At 49.8% G+C, this 24836-nt stretch overlaps 2 protein-coding genes across 4 annotated transcripts; one reads left to right on the top strand and one right to left on the bottom strand.

Moving 5' to 3' along the window:
* Positions 1 to 20: 20 nt before the first annotated feature.
* Positions 21 to 13306, top strand: ACP1 (acid phosphatase 1). 2 transcript variants are annotated; one of them, NM_001444476.1, is made up of 6 exons: positions 21 to 103; positions 4399 to 4472; positions 4719 to 4832; positions 10786 to 10847; positions 12137 to 12242; positions 12338 to 13306. In NM_001444476.1, exons 1-6 carry the CDS (start codon positions 61 to 63, stop codon positions 12413 to 12415), a joined length of 477 nt encoding a protein of 158 aa, NP_001431405.1. In that variant the 5' UTR covers positions 21 to 60; the 3' UTR covers positions 12416 to 13306. The 2 variants fall into 2 exon arrangements, with proteins under 2 accessions (NP_001431405.1, NP_001431404.1); NM_001444475.1 differs by lacking the exon at positions 4719 to 4832 and adding an exon at positions 4558 to 4671.
* A 1708-nt stretch (positions 13307 to 15014) lies between these two features.
* Positions 15015 to 23666, bottom strand: ALKAL2 (ALK and LTK ligand 2). 2 transcript variants are annotated; one of them, XM_021087955.2, is made up of 6 exons: positions 23480 to 23666; positions 22374 to 22683; positions 20962 to 21015; positions 20796 to 20876; positions 18060 to 18125; positions 15015 to 15595 (listed from the first exon to the last, which is right to left on the bottom strand). In XM_021087955.2, exons 2-5 carry the CDS (start codon positions 22630 to 22632, stop codon positions 18061 to 18063), a joined length of 459 nt encoding a protein of 152 aa, XP_020943614.1. In that variant the 5' UTR covers positions 22633 to 22683; positions 23480 to 23666; the 3' UTR covers positions 15015 to 15595; position 18060. The 2 variants fall into 2 exon arrangements, with proteins under 2 accessions (XP_020943614.1, XP_020943615.1); XM_021087956.2 differs by having other exon boundaries at positions 15015 to 15592.
* Between the last annotated feature and the right edge of the window lie 1170 nt (positions 23667 to 24836).

Here is a 24836-nt window from a genome sequence, read left to right as displayed (position 1 = left end):
CCTGCGCCGCGCCGGAAGCAGTTCGACGCGGTTACTGGGCGCCTCTTTGCGCGCGGGAAGATGGCCGAGCAGGTGACTAAGTCGGTGCTGTTCGTGTGTCTGGGTGAGACGCCGCTGATCTAACCCCAATCTGGAGGGCTGGGGTGGGCTCCGTGAGCTCTGGGCTGCGCCGCTGGGCAGGGACGGTGAAGGGGAGGAGGCCAGAGAGGGGAGACCTGAGGGTCGGATGGGGCGCCGCGCTCTCTCCACGTCGCGCAGCTGCCCTGGCCGCTCTGCAGGCGGGGTCTCCTTAACGTGCCGGGTTCTCTCTCCAAGGGCGTCCCCTCTCCCCTGTTCAGTCCTGTCTCCACGTCGGATCCCCTGTCCCCTGCCCGGTCCTCGGTGCAGGCCTGGGCCTCTCACTTCTGCACAGCTCTTTCCCCAAGACCGAGGCCCCTCCCGCGCGGAGTACCTGCACTCCAGGCATTGCACCGGCCTAGCATCCCTTTTTCATCTTCATCCCATAGACCCAACGCCGCTGGATTGATTTGTCTCTTAAGGGCCTCCTGATTCCCGGAAACCCCTGACAACACTGGCTTGTTGGCTTGTTTGGCCACTGCCCACAAGTGGATCTGACCTGAAGGCGGATGGAATGGGAGGGTTTAGGATTTGGTTATAACAGCTAGATCAGGCAGCCGGATTCCCCAGGTCGCCATGACAGCCCGTGTACCGGGGTTCCTATACATGAAAATAAAGAATTTTTAAAATGTTTTAATTCTTCAGGTAACTTCCAGCTCAGAATTATTTTGATTTTTAGGATTTCAGCAGTTAGCCTCCCTTACTCAAAATGAAGTGCACTTTCCCTTAAGCTTTCCAGAGTATTCCTTTGATGCAGACCACAGGGTTCTATTCCTTGGTGCGTTCATCTGTCTCCTTCATTCCTCAGAGAGGAAGGCCTGAATGGTCAGTAGTCCAGTGACTTTGAATCTTCCCATATGTGTGTTTCCTGCAGAATAGCGCTTCCACTCCTTTTTAGGTGCCCCTTCAGGAAGACCAAAGAAGTCTGCCTGGTCTCCCCACTATCCTCTTTCACCCACACCCTCAGGCTTGCTCGTTTCTAGCACTTCACATGCTCTGCATGGGCCTTCCCTCGTGGAAGTCCATTTTGCATAATACCCAAAAGCCTTTCCAAAAGGTCAGACCCAAGTATTCCCTTCTTTCCTTTTCCCAGATCCTCTAAGTGGAGCTGAGTTGTTCCTGCGACCCTTTTTATAGATAACCTTTCCTCACTCAGGTTTTATTATGATTACTTGTTAGCCTCCTCAGATTATAGCTAGATGTAGCCCTCTTGATGGCAATAACTGTGGCTTATTTTTCTTTGTATTTCCAGCTGTAGGACAAAATAAGATGCTCACTAGCTATTTGCAGCATTAAATTTCTAGGAGGGGAAAAGTAAGTTTTGACAGTAGGCATCATTCATTTTTTAAGCCCTCCACTGAAGGCTGAGGGATGGTGTGAACACATTTATTAAAGGGCAGTTCAGTTCAGGTTGGGCATCTCATGGAGTTCCAAGGCCTTGTTTGTTTCACTTAGTATTGTTGCTTAGGTTGACATAATGCGCCACGGTGGCTCTTAATGGGAGATGTCTGCTTGCATGTATTTATGTATATATTTATTTTCAGTACTTTAACTTTTTATTTTTTTTAGCAACTGCCATGGTGCCAGGCACTGTTCTGAGGGCTTCAGAAAGTGAGCAAAACACAAAAATCCCTGCACCTCCGGAGCTCACATTCTGTCATCAACAGTCAAGTACTTGGTTACACAGTCAGTTGGTGTAAGGACAGGAAGGCAGGAAAGGCGGTGGGAGTGGGGTGCAGTTTTAAGAAAGGTGTTCAGGGAGAGACTTATCAGGAGGGTGACACTTGAGCAAAGACTTGAAAGAGGAGAGGAAGTAAGCATGAGTTATTTCAGAAAAGCTTCTTGGATCCAGAGGAAAGTGCCTGAAAGATTTTGAAATGAGGGGGCTGGCCGTGTTCAAGAAAGACAGGGAAGCTACAGAAGTGGGCCTGGGTGACCTAGTACTGTCTCTCCAGACCCTCGTCTGTAGCTCGGGACTCAGAGATAATGTGCGCAACTGCTTTCTCAGTGTCCGGTGGATTCATAACTAGTACCATTCTTGGCGCATAGGGCAGAAGTGACTTGCTCACATGCAGTGAGCTTTCTGGGGCAGGAATCTGCAAGCTTTTTATGCAAAGAGCCAGAGAACAGGTCCTGCCAAAGGCGTGGTGCCAAAGCAGCCTAGCCAGTTGTAGACTCTTGTGCTCGGCTGTAAGCATTTACTTGTGGACACCGGGATTTGAATTCCCTGTGATAGTCCCATGTCTCAAGATGCTTTGCTTTTGAGATTTTCCAACTGTTTAAAAATGTGAAATTGATTTTTAGCATCAAGATCTGTATAAAGTGGTGGGTCCTGAGCCCTAGTTTTTTGGACCCACATTTAGGTCCTGTGGGGGATAGGTCTGGTGAGGCTTTGGAGGATTTTGAGCAGAGGTGGGATGATTAGAGAGCAGTGTTCAGTAATTGAGATTAGACTCAGGGGTGGGGGCGAGGGCCACAGGAGGGAGACCAGCCATGTGCAGAGCTTGTATGTTGGGCCAGAGCTTTGCTGGTGGAGGTGGTGAGACAGATGTCGAGTTCTGGAGAGATTTGGGGTCACTGTGGCATTTCGCATGGTAGCCTGTATGCAAGACAGTAAGAACAGTATTTCAGAAATGTTTAAGTTTTGTTGTTTCAGAACATTTATTTGGATTTTTTTCACACTGAAGTGCAGGGAAGCCGTTAAATGTATTACATTGGTAAAGGCAATGGCAGAGGAGAATAGAAGTCCTTATTTTGGCAAGATCATTGAGTGTTTTAGGTTTTCGTGAGAGATGTGCTAGAGAGTGTGTGCCGTAAGTAGTGTCCCAGCCAGTGGGTGGGAGATGAGAACCAGTTAAGGGTGTCAGACTACCTTTTTCCTTCAACTGGTGTTTAAATACCCTTTGTCCCTTAAAGATCATCCATAATTGGGTTTTTTTTTTTCTGATAAGAAATTTTCTTATTATCGTTATGCTTTTTAGAATCTGTTCCTGTGCTCCTATAGTATGTTGCTTGTCTGTCAGCATTTATTCTCTTGTTTTTATTATAGCTAATTCTGTATCTCCTGTGAATACTTTGCTTAGCATGTGATGGAAATATTTGGAAAGACAATTTCGTCTTTGATCTTTTTCCCCTCTGTAGTAAGGAATGTGGCTTCATCCAGTGAAGAGTCTTGCCTTTGTCCTGTCTCCTGGGAGGTACCCTCCAAACCCCTTGGAATCCCCTTGGAGTATAGGAGTGTCCTGTGGTTCAGGGACAGCCCCTACACAGTGTACGCTGAGGAGGTCTCTTGGAGTGGGGGCTGGAGATTGAATCCAACCACAGGCCAGTAATTCAACTATTTGTGCTTACTTATGAAGCCCCAGTAGATCCTGGCACTGGAGCTCTGGTGGGCATCCTGGGTTGGCAGTATTGTCACACATGGTGATGGGAAGGTGGCATGTCCCGTAAGACCAGAAAGTTTCCTGTTTGGAATTCTCCCAGAATCTTCATGGTGCTCTCTGACTGGTTCTGCTCTGTATCTTTTTGTGATGATAAAACTCTGATCGTAAGTGTAGGGTTTTCCTGAGTTCTGAAGTCCTAGAGTAATACTGAACCTCTGAAGGCCCCCGAATTTGTTTGTGGCCAGCTGATTTGAAGAGAGGGTAGCCTTTAGGGATCCGGGAACTTGCCACTGCTGCTGTAAGTTCTGGGCACAGTGGACGGCCTGGAGGATCGTCGCCACCCCAGCTGCTGACTCCGGGTCACGGCGTTCAAGCAAGGGCTCTGCACAGGTCTCGTGGTAGAAGTTTATGTACAACTGTCCAAAGTGCACTGTGTGTTACGCCCAAACACACTTGCTTGTGTATTCTGTGAAACAGCGTTCATCTTTATTATGTGCAGTATATTTGGAAATATGTATTTTAAACTTGATTCTGTGGTATTTCATTTTAAAATAGACGAGTTGCAACCCACTTCATTGATTACATGGCTCCCTTCTGGGTCAGTGATAGCAAACTGAAAGATGATGCTTTCCGTTCTGGTTGTTCTGGTGTCTTTTCGTCTGCCTGTGAGTGCTTGAGCCATTGGCGTGAAATCATTGCGCGGGGTTTGGTCCGCTGTTGGCGCAGGTTCTACCATGTGCTGGCAGGGCGAGCCCCTCAAAGACACATGTTGGCCTCACTCTCCTCGCTGCCCCAGGTGTGTGACGTCGTTCACGGCTTGTGTGGTGCTGGAACCCAGCACCCGCCCTTCCGTCAGACTTGACACTCACGCTCTGTCTCCTCCCTCCCCCCTTTTAAGGTAACATCTGTCGATCACCCATCGCAGAAGCGGTTTTCAGAAAACTCGTAACTGATCAAAACGTTTCAGATAATGTAAGTACTGTTCATTTTCTTAAGGAGGCCAACCTGAATGCCTTTGGGTTGAAATTTCGAAAAAAATTCTTTTTTTCTCCTGCAGTGGAGGATAGACAGTGCAGCGACGTCCACGTATGAACTAGGAAACCCTCCTGATTACCGGGGGCAGGCTTGCATGAAGAGGCATGGTGTCCCCATGAGTCACATTGCCCGGCAGGTACCGTACTTGACCTTGAAGGTATCCTTGTGTGTTTTGTGTTGCAGTGGGTCATTGACAGCAGCGCTGTTTCTGATTGGAACGTGGGCCGGTCACCAGATCCAAGAGCTGTGAGCTGCCTAAGACATCATGGCATTAACACAGCCCATAAAGCAAGACAGGTAGAAGAGACCTTGTTTAATTTCTAATACGTTGATTCCATAACCTGAGCGGTTGTGAGAGGCTTAATCAGGCTTACCTGTAAGGACTGTGTGTAGTCAGGGTCAGCATACCCAGCCACAGTGCATCGTTCTGGTTCCACAGTTCCGAAGGATTTATGTGGCCTTGGAATTTACTGGTTAAAACGCATAGGGAGAGAGCCCTGCTTACGAGCAGGAAGACCTGAGGTGTGGTCTCCTTTTTGTTTCTATCTGCGTGGTCTTTAAACATTTAAGCCATGGTGACTTAGGCTGCTGCCACTACAAAGTTACTGCTCAAAGGCAGTTCTGCTTTAAGTTCAAAAACAGTTTCAGCAGTGATGCGCCTTGGAAATACAGGTTAACGCTGATAGGGATGTGTAGCCCGCAGACCAGCAGTAATACTCGGGTTTGGGTTCTGGAGCGCAGCCCAGTGCAGTGTCTGGGGGAAAGATAGTATGCCTTATCTGCTCTGTCCCTTACAGATGCCACAAGCTTGTGGCTCTTGCACTTTGGGGATGTGGCCAGTGTGGCAGAGGCTGAACGAATAATTTGAACTGACTTCAATAGCCACTTGGTCTAGTGGGCACCTCACTGGGCTGCAGGGTTCTAGCTCATGGAACCAGAGAGGGGGGCTGTGGGCTGAGGTTCTCACAGTAGCAGTTGTGGTGAGATGGCTGGAGAGCGGGTACCCCGCCCCCCTCCCTGGCTTGGAGCTGTGGGTGTTGCGCTGGGAGCTCCAGAACCACAGGAACCAGCTTCTAAGGGGTCGGCTCCCTGTCCGATGCAGAGGATGTGGTACGTTTTTCTGCAGGGACCGTGATTTTTAGCAGCATGTTAATGGAGTTTGAACCAGATTTGTAAAAAATCCAGCTAAAGTCTAACTTCCTTTTGTATCCATCATGAGGAAACCTACAGCTTTGTAGGCCAAGCAAAAGGCCATGTCCCGAGATGAGCCAGCTTTTAAGGCTTCAAAGTGAGAAGCCAAGTGTTTTGAAAATTAGTCGTCAAACATAGTGCATGCTTTTAAGTGTGGGTGGCAATATCAGTGCTTGAATCAGAATTTTTTGTAAGACTAAAGGCTCTTTCGTCATTGTTACAGCAAACCTTGTCTACTTAAAACTTTCCAGGTTGCTTTGCCACACGATGTCATGTTTTAGATTCTGCTCCTCTCAATTTTTATTAATTACGGAAGTGAGTAGTTAGTTGGTAAACCCATTTTGCAGATCAAGAAACAGTTCTAGAGAGAAAATAAATGACCTACTGAAGGTTACCCAGCTGCAAAGTGGTAGAACTAGGATTTAACTACAGGTTTCTGTATTTGTTTCATAAAAAACTCAAGGAGTTCCCGTTGTGGCTCAGTGGTTAACGAATCCAACTAGGAACCATGAGGTTGTGGGTTTGATCCCTGGCTTCGATCAGTGGGTTAAGGATCCGGGGTTGCCATGAGCGGTGGTGTAGGTCGCAGATGTGGCTCTGATCCTGCATTGCTGTGGCTCTGGCATAGGCGGACAGCTACAGCTCCAATTAGATCCCTAGCCTGGAAACCTCCATATGCCACGGGTGTGGCCCTAAAAAGACAAAAATAAATAATTAAGTAATAAAAAATAAAAAAAAATTGAGAAGTGTGAGCCAAGAAATTCACAAAATTATCGTAGAAATAACTTTTAATATGTTAATAATGTTTCTGAAATTTGTAATACACACATTATGTGGTTTAGATAACTTTACCCTTAGATCCGTGAACTTCTAATTTCTGGCTATTTCAGTTGATTCTGCATGTTAATAATTTACTATTTAGATTAACTGTTTTAGGGAATCGGTTTTAACGAATCCGACTGGGAACCATGAGGATTCGGGTTCGATCCCTGGCCTTGCTCAGTGGGTTGGGGATCTGGTGTTGCCATGAGCTGTGGTGTAGGTTGCAGATGCGGCTCGGATCTAGCGTTGCTGTGGCTCTGGTGTAGGCCAGTGGCTGCAGCTCCCGTTAGACCCCTAGCCTGGGAACCTCCCTATGCCACGAGAGTGGCCCTAGAAAAGGCAAAAAGACAAAAAAAAAAAGAAAAAGAAAAATTTAACTATTTTAAGGACCTCGCCCTTTATTAAGTAGAATTTTCATTGGACAGAGATTAAACATTTTTTATATCGTTTTTCCATTCTAGTCTCTTTGGGGTTTTTTATACCTTGCCCATTTCTACTTTCTATTTTTTAAAATAATGTAGATTTATTTTGAATAATCCTTTAGAATTATGAGCACTCATACTTTCATGTTTTCTATTTTTAAGATCATATTTTTTCATATATTAGAAGTATATAATAAAAGTGGGATGCTATTGAAGTATTTTAAGTGCACATGTCTTTAAAAGCTGGAAACTTTTTATTGTTTAAGAACACATGTAATTACCAGTTTTAGAAGTAGTATTTCCACATTATCTGTTTGTTTCTCTCTTTCTTTCTTTTCTTTTTCCTGTCGCTTCTAAGACTGTTTTCTCAACCTTTTTTTTTTTTTTTTAAATTTCAGAGTCTATGTCACTGCTGTGGCGGGTTCGATCTCTGGCCCGAGATTCTCCGCATTTGAGGGTTTGGCCAAAAAATAAAAAAGAAAGAAAAAGAAAGAAATGTCGAAGTCCTAGTAAGATGTGTTTTATAGTCAGAATCACAGCAGATCTTTGCTGTTTTTTAGCATTTTTCTAATGTTTACAGATTTCCTTTTTAGTGCGTGTCAGCAACTTGAGAGCTGTTTGGTAATAGTTCTATTAAATCTGCTTTTGGTAGATAAAATATGTTTAGGGTGCTTTTTCTTCTTAATGCATGTGCTCAGTTCTCGAGTCTGGGACCTCTCCACATCCGGGTAGCTCTGCGGGATGTTTATCTTATCAGACATTCTTTCCCCTTTGCAGTAAACTTTATTTGACACTTACACAGATTGTCAGTGTGCTCAGTGCATTTTTACAGCATGACCAGCGCATTTCTACTCCAGAGGCCACCACGAAATGCGAAATGCGTCTACCTTTTCGACTGTGTGGCACTGGGGTCCTCGAGTGTGGACCTTCCTGCCAGCGTCTCCCTGTGAGAGGCTCCATGTTGTTGCTCCCGACAGAGGGCTGGTCAGCTTCATTCAAGGCGTCAGTGTTGCTGCACAGACAGGCCGAGGTTTACCAGGTTTACTCCTGGCATGCGCTCGAGTCGTTTCTAGTTTGGGGCTGAGTCTTCTGGGAGTTTTTTTGATACGTGTGCAGTTCTGTTGAATACACACCCAGCGTCACACACTGTGTCAGGTGGGACATATTACACTTTGTCAGAGTGGAGCAGCTGCGTAGAACAGTTGGCTCTTGCTCCCCTTTCTCTTAAAATTTTTGTCAATGATAGTATTTCTACTTTAATCATTTGGAAGGATTCACCTAACCCATTGTCTTTTGTGGTTTCCTGCAATTGCTAGCATTTTCTTCTGTCTTTAGTTTTTTTGGTGTGTAGTTTCCAGCAGTTTTATGTGGTCGAATTTGCTTCCTGAATTTGTGCCTTGATGGTTTTCATCAGTACTGGAAAATTCTGGGCTGTTTTCTTTTTATAGTTTGTTTCTCCTCATTTTTCTGAAGTTCAGCCTAAGTGTATTTTGGACATAAATTTCTTTTTCTACTTTCTCCATCCTTTTCACTCTCTGTTTTTCAGTCTGAGATTTCTTGCCGACCTGTTTTGTGATGTACTAATTTTTCTAATGTTTTTAAACAGTCCGTTAAGCCTCCGTTCATTGAATATGGTACCTGTTACTGTATTTAATTCTTTACTTGATTTTTGAAAAGTTGATTCCAGCTTTCTGGTGAAATCCTACATCTTGTCCTGAATTTTCTTGAACAATACTGATCACAATTTTTTTTGTCTTTTTGTCTTTTTAGGACTGTACCTGCAACATATGGAGGTTTCCAGACCAGGGGTCCAATTGGAGCTGTAACTGCAGGCCACAGCCACAACCACAGTAACGGGGGATCTGAACCACATCTGTGACCTACACCACAGCTTATGGCAACACCGGATCCTTAACCCACTGAGCAAGGCCAGGGATCAAACCTGCATCCTCATGGCTGCTAGTCGGGTTTGTTAACCACTGAGCCACAGTGGGAACTTGGGCCATTGTTTCTTAAACTAATTCTTATCTTTCTGTGGCCTGGGATTTTGTTCCTTCTGAGTCTGGCTGTCATGGGAGCAGGTTAATGGTTGTGCAGAGGTGTTTGGTTTTGATGGGCTTTTTCTAACTTTTTTGGCAATAGGGTTGTTTTGCCACAAACTATTTGATTTATGGCTGCGAGAAGAGCTTTACCATGCGCTTTCTTAGAAGATGTTGATTGTAGCTGTTCCCTTCCTTTCTCAATTATTTTAGCATCCAGACATCGCATAGCTACATGTGGCTGTCAGTTACTAAGTCTTTCTGAGGATCTGCAATTGAAGTCATTCCATTAACAGCAGTGCTTAATATTTAATCCCAGGATATTTCCCAAACAACTAATTTGGGGAAATAGCTTGTATTTGTTCTAATAGATTTTAAAATAAGTTAGTGCCTTAGGAACAGTGACAAAATTTAGTGCCAGTACTTTGCTACACTAAAAATTAATGTAAGCGCACAGCCAGACCCAAATTTTATTATTTCTTTTTTGGTCCCACCTGCAGCATATGCAAATTCCCAGGCCAGGGATCAAATCTGAGCTGCAGCTGTGACCTACACCACAGCTTTAGCAACTCCAGATCCTTAACCCACTGTACAGAGCTGGGGATTGAAACCAAACCTCAGCAGTGACCTGAGCCACGCCGGAGACAGTGCTGGATCTTTAACCCACTGCGCCATGGCAGGAACGCCAAGATTTGCTCTTTTTTAGCAGAGTAATGAGTATATTTATTGTTCTTTTGCCACCCTGATTGTAGTAGTGTCACACTTCTGTTTAACTGGATTTTTGGGAGTTTCTCTGTAGCTTCATTGTACCACTAAATTTTAGAGGATTTTTTAATGAGGAAGAGGAGTATTGAAATTGCATTCTTAGAAATTGTTTCTACCTTCATTTTGTGTCATGTTTATATTTCTCCCTCTTTTTTAAATGGGCCATTTTTTAGATTGAAATATAGTTAATTTACAGTGTTGTGTTAGTTTCAGATGCATGGCAAAGTGATTCAGTTATACATATAAATATGTATCTATTATTTTTGTTTTCCATTATAGATTATTAAAGATACTGAATGGAGTTCTTTCTTTTTCTGTCATTATTTATAATATTCAAGAGTTGTGAAGTAGTTTTCATTTGTATTTTAGTGGGCTTATATTTAGAAATGGTGCCAGAAACAACACAGGGTTTAGGTTAGAATCAGTAAAAATAGCGAGTGGCCCTCTCCTCCTGTCCTGATTATGGATAATTCAGTTCGAATGAGGACGATCTAGAGACTAGTTCCTCAAGTTCCTTCTTGATGGGTCTTCCTGAGCACCTGCTTGCAGCGGCATCTCCCCGACTCGTCCCTGCTTCCCTGGTGCCTCCGTGAGCTGCTGGCCCCGCAGGAGGGGAGCCGTCCCTCAGTCCTGCAGTCAGTACCCGTTGCTGGGCTCAGGATGGTGCTTATGCCATGAAATACAGGGCTCTGTATGGGACATTTGAATAAGTTAACTGAATTATACTTTGTTTCCTAGAAATCAAAGTCTAACCTTTGCATCTACATATTACACTGTTTCATGATTATTCCAAGGAACTTTGTAGTATAAAATTTCTTTGTAATACAGTTTCAGGAAGTTAGCGTAATTCTATTTTAACTCTGAAGTACCCTAAATTATTTCTCTTAGTGAGTAGCAGACAAGTATAGCCTTTTTTTTTTTTTTTTTTTTTTTTTTTAAGTCTGTTTTGGATCTTCTAGGCTTGTTGGTCTAAATGTAAACATTATCTTTTGACTTCTCATTCACTTCTAGATTACCAAAGAAGACTTTGCCACTTTTGATTACATACTGTGTATGGATGAAAGCAACCTGAGGTAATCACATTTTGAAAGGGTATTTCTTTTTAATTCAGCTCCTAATAGGCCAGGCAGTTTGTTGTCCTAAATGACTGTTATTGCCTTAAAGATGGAACATACGTAATAATGATCACGATGTACAGTTACTTCTTTAGAGTAGCCTGGCATCCAGAGACTCGTGGAGAGTGGGAGGACCTTTCCACTGCGCCACACCCTTGCACAAGGATCGTCTGATTATACTGAGCTATGCTTTGTGGGAGCTTGAGTTTCTTCCTGCTGCAGGGGTTCCTGGAGAGTGTGGTGTTTTATTGTTTCTCATTTCATTCCCCTTTCCTGCTGCCCCACCCCCAACCCGAAGAAAGACTGACGAAAAAGAAAACCTTTTACTCTATTTAAATTGTTGGAGGAGTTCCATCTGGCGCAGCGGAAACGAATCCAACTAGGAACCATGAGCTTGCGGGTTCGATCCCTGGCCTCGCTCAGTGGGTTAAGGACCCAGCATCGCCGTGAGCTGTGGTGTAGGTCCCAGACTCAGCTCGGATCTGGCATTGCTATGGCTCTGGCATAGGCCGGCAGCAGCAGCTCCAATTAGACCTTTAGTCTGGGAACCTCCACATGCCACGGTTGCGGCCCTAAAAAGACAAAAGACAAAAAAAATAGAATAAGATTGTTGATTGTCTTAATTTAAAAGACAGAAGTTGTTAGACTAGGTATTGGATACAAATGGCTCACCAAATGCCTGTGGGTCCTGTGCTCCGCAGCCAAAGCACTTCCTCTAGAGATTCTCGCTGTTGCCCCACTTTATCAAAGAAGTTGAGGCAGGTTCACTGGTGCTGCCGCGGGTGTGGTGGAATTTTAGCCTGGGCTCCTGGAGGCTTGTGAGTCACCACTGTGCCATGTGGCCTCACTTGTGCATTTGATCCCAGGGGCATGGATTTGCAGAAAGGAAGTTGGGGGCATTTCTTTGGCTGTGTGCTCCTTTTCCGTATTATCAACAACATCTTGTTGAGTTCCATTCTGTCACCTTTGTTAGTCTCAGAAACATGGGCTGCTAAGAGGACACATACTCACTCTCTGGCCAAGGATGCATGTTTGGGCAGAGAGGGTGAAGTCCTGTGCCGTTGCAGCTCCCCTGCCCGTGACTGCGCCGCCGGGGCCCGGGCAGAGCTGCTCGCCTTTTGATTTCCTTTCTAAATCAGGTCACTGTCTCTGAGTCTTGCTATGGATGCTTGTAAAACCCTAGCAGATGTCCCCGTTTAGCTCGAAACCATGATTCAGAAAACTAAGTTCATGTTTCAATTTCGCAGAGATTTGAATAGAAAAGGTAATCAAGTTAAAAACTGCAGAGCGAAAATTGAGCTACTTGGGAGCTACGATCCACAAAAACAGCTCATTATTGAGGACCCCTATTATGTAAGTACGTTCCCGTCTGTGCTCGGGGCTATGCCCGCACGTTGGCTCAGACCTCTGATGGCACGTCTGTCACTTCCTCTTCCCTGTGCTCGCAGGGCAACGACTCCGACTTCGAGGCCGTCTACCAGCAGTGCGTGCGGTGCTGCAGAGCCTTCCTCGAGAAGGTGCGCTGAGCCGGCCGCCTCCCGCCGCGGCCCCTTCTCAGTCCAGTGGCACGGCGAGCTGCCCCCAGCGCAGGGTCACAGCCCTTTCCTCTGTCGACTCACTGTTTCTTACCCTAAAAGACCATTGTAGATGGACATCAGCTGTGTTTTACAGAAACTAGTAAATAAAATTTTTGATCGAGTTTATGGGGTAAGTGTTCTTCGAAGAGTTGCCCCACTTTGTCCCAGTTACAAACACGGAGGAGCAGACAGAACAGCAGAGTGACAGCGTGGGACCCAGTGGCCCAGTCAGCGTCTGAGCCTCTTGCTGCCTGTCCCCCGCCCTCCCTGCCTCCTGACCCGTGTGGCCATGGCCGTTCCTGCGCTGCCTCCTGATGCCGGGGCCTGGGGAGGAAGTCCATTCCCCGCAGGGTGCACACGTGTCTGCTCCTGATAAGAAAGACGAAGATGGGCGGGTTGATCGTGGGCCTCGTTGCTCCGCCTTAGTTTGCGTCTGTCTGGTTTGTTTCCTAAGGAAGTCAGCTCCTTGATCCCATTTGAACCATTTTGCGTCTGGAACTTGAGTTCTATCCACAAGGAAGGAATCTGTGTGCTGGTTCATCTTACGGTCAGTTTGAGGGACGCCTCTGCTTTTATACATATATCTATCTATCTATCTATCTACCCGGATGTCAAATATCGCTCAGCTCAGGTGGGAAAAAAATTATAACTTGGAAAAAGCTCTTCTTTGTTGGATGCTTAAATGTTGCTATGTTAAGTATTTTTTATCAGTGCTTAGTTTATGGACAAATGTAGGTAATTTCTGTGTACTTTGAGATAACTAAAATTCCCCATATGGATAAATGTCAGAAAAGATTGTTTTCAGTAAACTGGGGAAATATAAAAATACAGCTAAGACGCAAGTCTGGTGTCGGCCTGTTTTGTCGCCGACAGGGAAGAAGCGTCAGTGCATGGCCGCTCCTGCCCCTTGTGGATGGTTTGTCTACAGTGTGTCTGTCTCCTCTGTCTGCCCTGTTGCTGCCGCTGGCGTCATGTGCTCATGGAAGAAGCTGGTGGCCTGTGGCCACAGCAGCCTTGCCAACCCCCCCCCCCCGCAGCAGAGTGTAGACCCCCCTCCCTGGGGGCCAGCCCCCCCCAGGCCAGGCCCCCCCAGAGGCTAGATGAGGGGCAGCTTTCCTCCACACTCTGTCTCCCCCCAAAGTCCTGGGAGGACTCAGAGTCCCAGGTCAGTCTGAGTGACGGTCGCCCGCAGCAGGGAGAGCCCAGGGATCGGCTCCCAGTCCTCAGTGTCATGAGGTCCCTGGGGCGGGTTAGGCCAGAGCTCGCTTGAGTCTGAAGCTGCCTTCCCAGCAGGCCTCCTGCCGGGCACGGCTAGAAGATGGGCCAAACAGGGTCTGGCGGCCTGGGCAGTCTCTCCGTGGTCCTTTCCCAGAATACCGAAGAGGTTAAGATACTGGGAATTTAAGCATGCAGCCCTCAAAAGTAAAGAATTGAGGGGGAAAAGTTTAAATCATTAACCACAACTAGAAAATAGCATTGAGTAAAGCACTTCAGAATTTATTGCTGTACCCTAGTCATTCAATAACCGCTTAGTAATCTCAGCTGAAGAAATTTCTTACTCATCTCTGCTCCTTGACATTCATAAAGCTCTGTAGTTTGTTTTCTTTAATGCTCACATGTGTCTTACATACAGATCCTTAGACAAACCCCAGGGTTCTCAAGTTGACTCTGTCCTGTGGTCGTATCTAGGCAGGGACATGTGAACAGAGAAACTCACTGCTGAATTCACTTGTCTTTTAAAAGCAACCAGTGGGTTAAGAACCCAACTAGTATCCATGAGGATGCGGATTTGAGTCCTAGCCTCACTAAGTGGGTTAAGGATCCCCATAGCCGTGGTTGTGGCATAGACCCGCAGCTGCAGCTCTGATTCAGCCCCTGGCCTGGGAATGTCCATATGTGGCAGGTGAGGCCCTTAAAAAAATAAATAGGTAAAAATAAGATCCAATCAGATTTGTTCAAAACATACTTTCCTGTAAAATTTTGAAGCTGCTTAGACGTCTCAAGGCCCCTCCCTCTCAGTTTAGCGTTTCCATTACACTCATACAGGAAATACAGATGCAGCTTGATCTGAAATAATTTGTGGCTAAGTCAGGTTCTCTCTTAAGGAATATGTCACCGTACATAGTGCCCCACTCTAAAAATGCTGATTAATTGCCCCTTAGGAGAATTTGGGAGGTCCCCTCATGGCTCAGTGGGTTAAGAACCCAACGTAGTCTGGAGGATGCGGATTCCATCCTTGGCGTTGCTCAGTGGGTTAAGGATTTGGTGTTGCCACAAGCTGTGGCACAGGTCGCAGATGCAGCTCAGATCTGGTGTTGCCGTGGCCGAGGCCTAGGCCTCTGCTGCAGCTCTGATTCAGCTCCCAGCCTGAGACCTTCCATATGCCGCAGATGCAACCACAAGAAAAAAAAGTTCATACCCTTCCCGTGTTATGTATGCCTTTTATATTCTGTGACCTGCCAGTATTTCAGTCTCTCCATGGGTTTCTCAGTCATGAATTGCCAACAGTCAGCTCGTTCAGCAGTAGAGAGTCACTTCAGAGTCTTCATTATAACAAACGCTGTGTTTATTACTTGCGTTTTATTTACAGTATTTACATATTGCACATATCTGGATACTATTTTACATTTATTAAACAAAGGACAAATGAAATTAGCCTGAATAGGTTCACAGGTTTACACTCCAATATCTCCACAGCTGAAAGCTTTTTATTTTTGTTTTTCATGCAGTTCCAAATAATACTCTGGGAATTTAATTCTAAAAGTAATAAAAAATATTAAATAATACCATATGCTATATGAAAATATAGTTTCAGATTTTACTGATTCTGTTTATGTTTCTAAAGAAATATTTGTGATGTCACCTAATCCGGAAAATGAGGGATTTCACAGCAAATGTGGAGCCTCCTCTTGTGTTACTGTCAGGTACCCCAGCGTACTGGGTGTGTGTCCACACTGTGCCAACAACACACACAACTCAAGGTGAGGGAGTTACGGGAGAGGCTGTCTGCAAAAATAAATCTCTGGTTCACAGGGTGTGTTCGGAAGGTAGCAGGTTCTGGTTCCTGTTGGTTTCCAAGGCACTTCTCAAGGTTCCTGGGCCATCGGTCCTTTACGGCTCTGCTCACTGCTGGAAACAAACACATTCTCTCACTTTCCCATCAGTTCTGCTGGACCGGCACACGCATTACAGGTAATACGATGTGTTTACAGACAGGATTTCAGTCTGCGTGTGTTCATGCTCCAGAAAGGGTGCTGGGGTTTCTCGTGGGCAGTGACTTGGTCACCACGGGCCTCCAGGGCCAGAGGGGTGAACAGCATCAGAGATGCAGACTCAGGCTCCTTGGGGTCTGAGGATCCAGCCGCGCCCAGTGCTGGTGTGTCTGTGGTCATGTCCTCAGGAACTCGGTCTCCCTGACCTGGGGCTGTCCTGGCCTGCTCCGACGAGGCTGCACTCTGGAATGAGCTGGGTCCTTGTTTCTCAAAACTCCATTTCTCTGAAAATACCCCAGAGCCCAGGCTTCCACCTCCCTGAGGGGCACGTCCAGGCGATGAAGTGGGATTGGGAGGGAGGGGGGGAGGTGAGAAATTAGCTTAAGAGAGAAGGAAGCCAGTGGCTCTGCTCTGAGGTCACAGCAGGGGGCCCTGTGCCCAGACCCTCGGAAGACCCACCGCAAGAGGCCGAGGCTGTCTTCTGCAGTAGGAAGAGGACTCTTATCCTGCAGCTTTGCCCTGACAGTCTTGAGTGTTAGGGCAGCAGAAGGAAGGTGTTTGGACACAGCTTATGAGGAAAACCCACTGCTAACCCTGGATGTGTGCCCGGCCCCCAGGACATCAGGCTGCAGGGAAACCCTTGACGGCCTGTGTCATTGTTCCAGCCAGTGAAGAGTTTGCTGCTGCAGTTTAGGACTGGAATTGGAAGAAGTTAATCTTTAAAAATGTCATGAAGTTACTTTAGCAGAAACATCTATATTTTTAAAGTACCCGTTTCTTGGCCAAAATGAGCAGTTACTACAGTGGTGACAAGTGTGACCTTGAGCGTGGCGCCCTTTTGTCTTCCTAGAAGTCTGCATGTTGTGTTAGCAAAGCCCTGGTTGCCTGTCTTGAGGCTGGTGCAGAGGCAGGACCACACTCAGGAGTCCACAACCTGGGCTCCTTGCCTCTGGGTGCAGCTGTCTCCCCTGGAGAGTGGTCTGCATGGACGGCCACTGGGGGAGCAGCTGGTCAGTTCAAAGGCACAGAGACAGGAAGCCTGTGGCCTGAGTGGTTCTGCCAGTGGGTGTGGACGCAGGCACGTGGTCTCCCCACTTGTAAGCAAGAGCAGGCTGTTCTCCAAGGATGTGCCTGATTCACCTCTAAACAGTGATACTTTAATGATAAAGAATTGCTTAATAAAAGTAACACTGTCACCTCCCCTAGCAGGTACTTTGGGAGACTTAGCAGAATCCATTCATTGCTTTAAAAATAAGGTTTTTGTTTGCCAGGTGGGTGGTGGGAGGGAAGCTGGACAGTATTCAGATGAGAAGGGAAGGCGGGACAGTTCTCAGCTTTGGCATTAAAAACTGCCTTCACTTCCATCAAAGCGCCGCAGGTCAGTGAGCCCGAGGAGAACGTGGGGCCCGGGCTCCACAACCGCTTGTTGTGGGACGCCCCCTTTGTTAGTGGGGCTTCTGAGGAGAAGCAGCCCGAGGATGGTGTCACAGCAGCACCCAGGCCACGCCAACCCCAGCACCTGCCCAGCCTTGGTCCGCACAGCCCCGTCCACAGTGAGTTGGCCCCTCCTCCACGCACACGGCACAAGGGAGGGCTGTCTGTGTGCCAGAAGCAGGTCTCACTTGGGGGCAGACCTGGCATTTGGCACAGCAAGGGTCCAGTCATGAAGGTACAGACTGGCTTAGACCGTGGCCTTTGTCTCAGACCCCCGTTGACTGGCTGACGGTGCTGTGTGTTAATGCCAGCCCTCGAGAGGCCACGGTAAAAACCCGAGTTCACAGACTCGACGTGAGGTTTTAAATGACTTTAGGAGTTCCTGTGGTGGCGCAGCAGAAATGAATCTGACTAGGAACTATGAGGTCATGGGTTCGATCCCTGGTCTCCCTTGGTGGGTTAAGGATCCGGTGTTGCTGTGGGCTGTGGCGTAGGCTGGCAGCTACAGCTCGGATTTGACCCCTAGCCTGGGAACCTCCATATGCCGCAGGTGCAGTCCTAAAAATACAAAAAAAAAAAAAAAAAGAATAACTTTGATAGAAACATTGAAAGGTGATAGCTGTTCTTAGCTGTTCTTCGTAAGTATATTGGCATAAGGATGGAATTCACCTCAAACAGCTGCCAGACATGTCTCTGAAATTTGTACAGTTGGTCGTGTACTCATTTCTCAGTGTTTGAACGAAACCCTCCAAGTAGCTGGGTGTGACCTCAGGTACCCACCACGTCACATGCTGCAGTCAAGCCAGCAGTGAGTGTTATGTCAGCCTTACTCCGAGTAAGGCTGCTTTTGCCAAAGGGTGAGTGTCTCTAAACTCCATGAATCTGTCACATCCCGGACAGATCCCGTCTCCGCCGTGTGCGCCAGTGCGACCTGGCTGCCCGCTTACCTTAGCCGTCCACGCACAGCGGGCTGACAGCCAGCCGCGTCAGAAGCCGGGCGCATCTCTTATAGTCTGCGGTAGAAATAATCACAGACCCTTGTCAGTATCTCAGCAGCTTAAATAAGCAGCATTCAGTTTACACAAGCATATCAACTGCTAAAGCCATTCATTTCCGTAACTATTCTGGATTCCCTGGAAGCCGCCTGTAGACTCTCCCCTGCAGTCATGGCTCCAAGCTGTTGATTTGATCATTTCTGGCACCTCAGGGCCTTCAGCGTCATACAGCAGAAGTTAAATGACGTTACAGAGGCCGTGGGGGTAGAGTGCCCCCTCCCCCAGGCTCTCTGCCGTCTTCCTCCCACAGGGGCCCCCCGAACTAGCTTCAGTTTGGGGGCCTCAGACAGCCCCACCCTGTTACTTCACTTTAGGTCACCTGCAGCCTGAGCTCATCAGAACCACCTGAAAACTCGAAGATGGTGGGTCAGCAGCCAAGCCCCAGAGCCAGAGCCCCGGCTGGAGGGAAGCAGGAGCTGATTGCCCAGGGCAGACTGCTCTTCTAGAAAGCTCACGTGGTTCCCTATTTCATTCCAGTGGGTGCTGCCTCGGAGGCGCAGCAATCAGGACCATAAAGGGATTCCTCAATTTGAAGGTTACTCTCAAAAGTCAAAAAATCCTGCTTAAAAATAGAGTTCATACTCCTAATTGAAATTCTGAGTGAATGAGTCAACTGACAACAATAAACACGCACCTGTTAGACAGGCAGTTAACTCTTCTAAAAACACCCCCTAAATATTTAGAGGGTGTAATAGTTGAGGCTCAAAGGAAAAAATGATCTGACAGCTAGAAGCAGGGTCATCGGGATCCTGGCTTTGCGCTTCATCAGATGCGCCAGGTTTTTAGGACGTGGTTTTTCTAAGCAGATCACATGCGGATGCAGTGAGGACTGTGTGGACTCAGGGAACACTTGCATTTGCCACACACCTGAGGCCCTGAGGTTGACCCTGACCCCACTGAGCCACATGTTCCCCGCCCCCATGTCCACCTGGGGGTCTCGTGAAGGTGCAGGCTTGCTCAGCGGGTCTGGAGGACTTAAAAGTCGTGCTCTTCCAAGGCGAACCCCCAAGGCCACACCTTGAGGGAGAAGGCTCTTTGCTTCCTTCTGAGCTGCCAGATTCTGGGAATTGTCATACAAACCTAGAGCAGCACAAAGGTGGCCCAGATGTGGCTCTGCAGATGTGGGCTGAGAGGTGGAAACCAGGCAAGAAATCGCTTATCCAGTGCGCAGATCTACCTCTAGACCCAGGAGCATCTCTGACTGGTCCTGGTCCCGCCAACTAACCTTACGGGTGACCAGGAGCCTTGGCGGCTGCCCCCTCAGTTATATCAGCAGAGGAGATGGCGAATGTGGCCGGGGGTCCTGGAGAAGTCTGGTGTCAGTGGTGGGCACACGTGGTTTAAGTGTGTGGTCTGTTTGCTCACCCATCAATGAAGGGTTATGACCCTAAGGGTCGCTTTCAAACCTAGAATCTATAATCCCATTATTGTAAGATAAGATTTAACCTAGAAATATATGCACATTTAAACCCAAAACGAGAAGGTTCCCTGACCCCTGGAAGCAGGTACGTAATTCTGAAACAGAAGGTACTTCCATTTCAGAGGAAGGAAAGGAGATCCCGTGTCCCAGGCCCATGTGTCCTGGATGAGAGGATGGGACTGAGGCATGGAGCTCCTGGACATGGGCGCCACCTGCCCTGGGTCGGTGCCAAGGTGCCTGCCTTGTGCCTGCCCTTCCTGTAACAGTCGTAACCAGGGGCACCTCAGCTCCCTCCTGAAGGTGCTCCCTGCCTTCCTCCCTGTCCGGGGACCTGCTAGACCAGGGTCTGTAAGGTGACCGCTGCCCACACAGAGCAGCGTCCCCAGCATGTAAAGGGCCTTGTTGTTGTGAGCAGGACAGCAGATCTGGTCTGCTCCCCTCTGAAGAGTCCAGAGAGCAGGTACTAAGACACCCCGCTGATCTGCACAGCCTTCTTCCTGGGAGTCTTAAGTGAAAGCTGTGCCCCCGCCAAAAAAGAAAAGAAATGGATTTTAGGGTTCTAGCAAATGCCACTCTAGCTAACAAGCTGCTTGTCATTTGCATGTTTTGTGAAAAGCACAAGGGACCACTTTTGGGGAAATGAAATGCATTTTGTTGTGGATAAACCAGGAAGTCACGGCGGAGAGCCAGGTGGAGAGGAGCTCCTGCATTTCTGAACTAGGGATGAAGCCAGCAGGAGAGAGGGTTTTTAAGGAGCGCAAAATTCTGGGTGAGGGGGTTATGATTACTGGTGGAAACAAATCTCTGGCCGAGGTGGTGGGGGTGGCCCAGGTCTGTCCATTGATACTTCACATCCTGTAGTAGTTATCTTAGCAACCCATTTTCAATGTTTGTTCCACTGTCAGAGTTGAGATACGAGGACAGGCCTTGCGCCAGAATTCATTAACCAAGACCGTGAATGGAAGAACGCAGCCCAGTCCAGGAGCTGATTAATCCCGGGGCGTGTAAATCACATTCCCGGGCACCAGCTGCTGCTGGAAGTCGCTCTCTTCTGCAGCGGTCCGGTCAGCCCAGGCCCCAACTGCAAGGTCAGCAGGGAGGAAGCCTTAGCAAGGCAAGTCTGGGTGCAGAAGGGGGGCAAGGTGCGGGGAGGGGGGCCCCTGTATGCTGTGCTGGCATGTTTGACGCGGGTGCATGCAGTCACTTACATGCAGGGATGGTGCAGTCTCGGGTGTTGTAGTAAAGTCTGTGGAAGTGTTTGCTGCACTTTGGGCTGAAATAAAGGGGACCTGGAAGGGGAAGAAGAAACAGCTGGTGAGGGCCCGCTGGATGCAAGGACCCGGGAAAAGGCGAAGGAATGAGGAGAAAATTCACCTGTAAGATGTTTCAGAAACTTGTCTTTCATCCTTAGATCTCGAGGAACAATTTCTGTTTGAGAGGAAATAAATTAATTATTGTATTGCCTGAAAGAAGCATTTTTTTTTTTCATGTGACCCAAAGCGAATGTTCAAAGGTACTGGAAACTGCTCTAAACACAGTAGTCCCTTGATTGCTATGTGTGACAACGTGAATTCTGGTGATCCAGGCACATTTTCTTCAAATAGCATTAACTACTCTCCAAGCTTCAGCATTATCTCCCGGGTCTCTGCCACTAGAATGGAGGCAGTGACCGTAAAGTTATAGGAAAAGAAAGGTAGCCGTGTGTGTGTGTGTGTGTGTGAGAGACAGTTACCTTCCAGTGAATGAATCACTTAGACACTTCATCTTGAAGAGCTTGGGAATCAAAACCCACAACCTCTCCATAGTTCTAGGAAGAAAACCTGATCGGATCCTTTAAACAAAAACTTTGCCATGAAACATCACTTCTTCCAGGTATATATTTAGAAAAAGGGTTAGATGCCATTTTTCAAGCCACCTGTTATGAAGGCTGGTGTGAATGCGTGGAGACAGACGGTGCCCTGGAGGATCAGGGGAGAGCACTTTCCTAGGGAAAGACCCCTGAAGGAGCACAGCTCCTCGTTTGTGTTGGCAACTACCTCGACTGACCTTTCTGATGTCAGCCGTGTTTTGGCTTTTGAAGTCATCTGGTTTTGTTTGCACTCACCTGTTCTGCGCTAGTGATGGGATGGCATATGCTCACATTTGCTACCAATTCCCATCTGAGGAGGGCACAGTTCCATCAAATCTTACTTGCACAGTTTGGACAACTCCTAAATGTCACTCTTCATTTGCAACTAACTTTAGTCGGTCTATATAAAATTGACCTTATCATATTTGACCTAATTGTGTCATCAAAGCATTAAGAGCTTGTACGCTTTCCTTGGAAATTTCCCAAGGGGCAGCCACTCTGGAAGGCTCCGCGATGGGGGCAGGGGTGGGATCTAAAACATTTCTGTCTCTCCGTTGAAACTGCTTTGCTGAAAATATCTCCGTTTGCAAAATAAGAGATGGCACTACTATGCTGAAATTATGGACCTAGGTAGCGACCCGCAGGTCTTAGACGTGGATGAGGGATAGTTACCTGTTATCTGCCGCCAGGCATCATTCATGGCCTTCCTATTTCCTTCTTTTAAAAAATATTTTCCAGTTTTTATAAACAGTCGAAACGTTTTTACAGCTCAAAAATACGTGTGTTCTCTCAAAGCCAACTCGATTCTCAAGCAAGCCCTGGGGACTCCTGAGACAGGACAGGCCGACGTGCTGGAGGCTCCGCCAGCACAGCCCACACCCCAGAAGCCTGTGGAAGGGGTCCTCCGTCCACGCGGCCGCTCGGGCGGCACACTCACCCACTCTCTGCTCCTCGGCGTAAGCGCCGTAGTCCGCGACCTCCCTGCGGCCCAGGCTGTCGTCCTGCCGGCCGGAGAGCTGCAGCCTCTTGGCCTCCCCCGAGTGGTACTTCCTGAGCTCCTGGACGATCTCCACGATGAGCCGCAGCAGGCTCTGCGGGTCTGCGGCCTCCCGGGGCTCCGCGACCCCCTGGCCGGGCCCCGCCGCCCCCAGCACGAGCAGCAGCCCCACGAGGAGGGGGCGCCCGGGTCCGCGCATCCTGCGCTCGGCGGGGCTGGGCGGATCCGACGCGCTCCGGAGCTCGGCTCCCTGGAGGGACAGGGGTGCGGGGAGACCCGGAAAGCCAGTCGGCGGCTGGCGGGGACGCCGGGGAGAGGCCACTCCCCTTGGACCGCGCGCCCCAGCCCCGCTGTCCCCGCGGCCCGCAGCGAATCCTGAGCCCTCCGCGGACCCCCAAGGACCGCGGCAGATCCCAAGGGCCCCCCGCGGACCTCCGCGAACCCCGAGGACCTCGGCGGACCCGGCGGAGGGGCGCCCTGCACGGTCCCCGGCCCGGGGGGAGGGGGCGGGAGCAGACGAGGGGCCGCTGAGCGCCCGGGCCGCGGTCTGCACGGGGACCCGCCGAGGCCCCACCGGTGATGCTGCGAGCGAGCCCCGGGTGCCGCCGCCCTCCGCGCGCCGGGCGGCACGGGCCTCGCCCTCGTCCCGCCCGCGTCCCGCCCCCGCCGCCGGGCCGCGGAACTTTCATGGCAATGGCGCAGCGGCCGCCGCTCGGCCGCGTGCGGCGCCCGCACAACTTTCCGTCACCTTGAGAAACCCGGGGGCGGCGGCCGTCCGGAGGGTCCGGCCCACAACCGCCTCCCTCGGAGAGACGGGCCGCGCGCCCCGCCCGGCAGCTGCGCCCAAGTTTCCAGCGGCGCCTTTGTGTGGCGGTCGCCCCCTCCTCCTGGTGTCCCCGAAGCCCGCCGACCAGCCCCCGCGCGGGGACCCTCGCTCCGGGGGGCCAGGGCGGGGAACACCCTCGGCCCTTGGGGAGGGGGCCGAGCCCGCCGCTGCAGGGCGCCAAGCCTGGGGCCACCTGTGCGCAGGAGCCGGGCCGGGTTACCTGTCCTCTCGCCCCGGAGCCGCGGGCGTCTCTTGTCGTCTGTCCCCGCGCCCCGGAGCCGCGCGCCCCGCTCGCTACTCCATGCCCGGGGCGCCGGCGCCGGCGGAGCGCCCTGGACGCGCGGGGACTGGCACCGGGACGCGGGGCCTCGACCGCGCCGAGCTGGGGACCCGCCGCCGCCTGAGTCGCGCCTCGGACCTCGGGGCGCCTCTTATCCCCGCGGCCGCCGACGTCAGGCGGGTCCCCGAGGGCCTGGCGCGGGGCTTTAATTAGAAGCCGCTGAAGTGTTCGTATCCCCGCGCGGATCTTCGTCAGACCCCCCCTTGGCCCCCCCAACTCCTCCCATGTCTCCCTACCCCGTCCCTCTCCCCTCTCCCACCCCCTCCATCTACCCCCCGCGTCCCCCCCATTTCCCCCCCTTCCCCGGCCCCCTCCCCGCGCCGTCTCCCCTCCCCCACCCCGTCGTTCCCCCTCCCCTCCCCCTTCCCCCCTTGCCCCCTCCCCCTTCACCCCATCTCCCTCTCCCCCCTTTCTCCCTCCCCTTCGCCCCCCCCGCCCCGTTCTCTCCCTCAGTCTATTTCCCTCCGTTCCTGTCACTTGTGACAGGATGAGAAGAAACGCCTTTACCAGGAACTCGGATCTGTTTTTGTCTAAATGTAGATCTTGGGCTATTAAAAAAGGAGCTGCCTGATTGCCTCGACATTTAATAAGTCAATGGGAGTCTCTGCGTTCTGGAGGAGTCTGCAGGCGAGCCCGGGGGCCACGCTCAGGACCGCGGTCTGCTTCGCCCCAGGCCGGTCCCCCCAGGCGGCAGCCCAGAGGGCAGGGGCCGGCCAGCCCCCCGAGGGGACCCGCCGCGGCTCCCCGCCCGCGCCGTGCCCCCTCCCCCGCCCGGCATAAGGCCCTCGGTCGGGACCCTCAGCCCTCAGGTGCTCCGGCTGCCCTTCCCGGGAAAGGCCGGCGGGAGCCCTCCCCGGGCACCGCCCTCCCGGCCCCCGTCTTTCAGAAAGTTTTGGTTCTTCGGGTGTAGGCAGCACATTTGTGAGAGTTCGCCAATTCATCTCCTTTAATTTTTTTTCTTGTAAAATGTATTATCAATCAATGGCGCTCTTTCCCATTTTATTGGCGCTTTCTGGGCAAGAGCTGGACGGCCTCCAAGTTGGCGCTGTGATTGGGAAAGGTGTTCTGAGAACAATGCCCGAAAGGGAGCTCGGGGGCCGGAATTAAAAGCCTCGGCCATTAGCAGGGCGGCCGCATAGTGGATGGTGAGGTCGCTGCGGGCTGGGCTGGGCGGGTGGCCCTGAGGCCCCCAGGCAGGCCCCCGCCGCGCAGCCCAGGCTCCCTGCCTCTGCCGCTC

This window comes from Sus scrofa, chromosome 3 (assembly GCF_054392235.1).
Source record: "Sus scrofa isolate SSC_HxYL_T2T_F1_AM1 chromosome 3, Sscrofa_HxYL_maternal_Yorkshire_Landrace_v2.0, whole genome shotgun sequence".
In the NCBI taxonomy this organism is placed as follows: Eukaryota; Metazoa; Chordata; class Mammalia; order Artiodactyla; family Suidae; genus Sus; species Sus scrofa.
The sequence above is the reverse complement of the archived record's forward strand: the minus strand, read 5'-3'. Positions and strand labels throughout refer to the sequence as shown.

Bases quoted from the DNA above. Each gene is read 5' to 3' on its own strand.
- ACP1 (NM_001444476.1), top strand. From the start codon at position 61: ATGGCCGAGCAGGTGACTAAGTCGGTGCTGTTCGTGTGTCTGG. The intron at 4,833-10,785 runs GTAGAAGAGACC...ATTCACTTCTAG, and splicing joins CAGCCCATAAAGCAAGACAG to ATTACCAAAGAAGACTTTGC. The intron at 10,848-12,136 runs GTAATCACATTT...TCAATTTCGCAG, and splicing joins ATGGATGAAAGCAACCTGAG to AGATTTGAATAGAAAAGGTA.
- ALKAL2 (XM_021087955.2), bottom strand. From the start codon at position 22,632: ATGCGCGGACCCGGGCGCCCCCTCCTCGTGGGGCTGCTGCTCGTGCTG. The intron at 20,877-20,961 runs GTGAATTTTCTC...TTCCCCTTCCAG, and splicing joins GTTTCTGAAACATCTTACAG to GTCCCCTTTATTTCAGCCCA. The intron at 18,126-20,795 runs GTAAGTGACTGC...TTTCTACCGCAG, and splicing joins AGACTGCACCATCCCTGCAT to ACTATAAGAGATGCGCCCGG.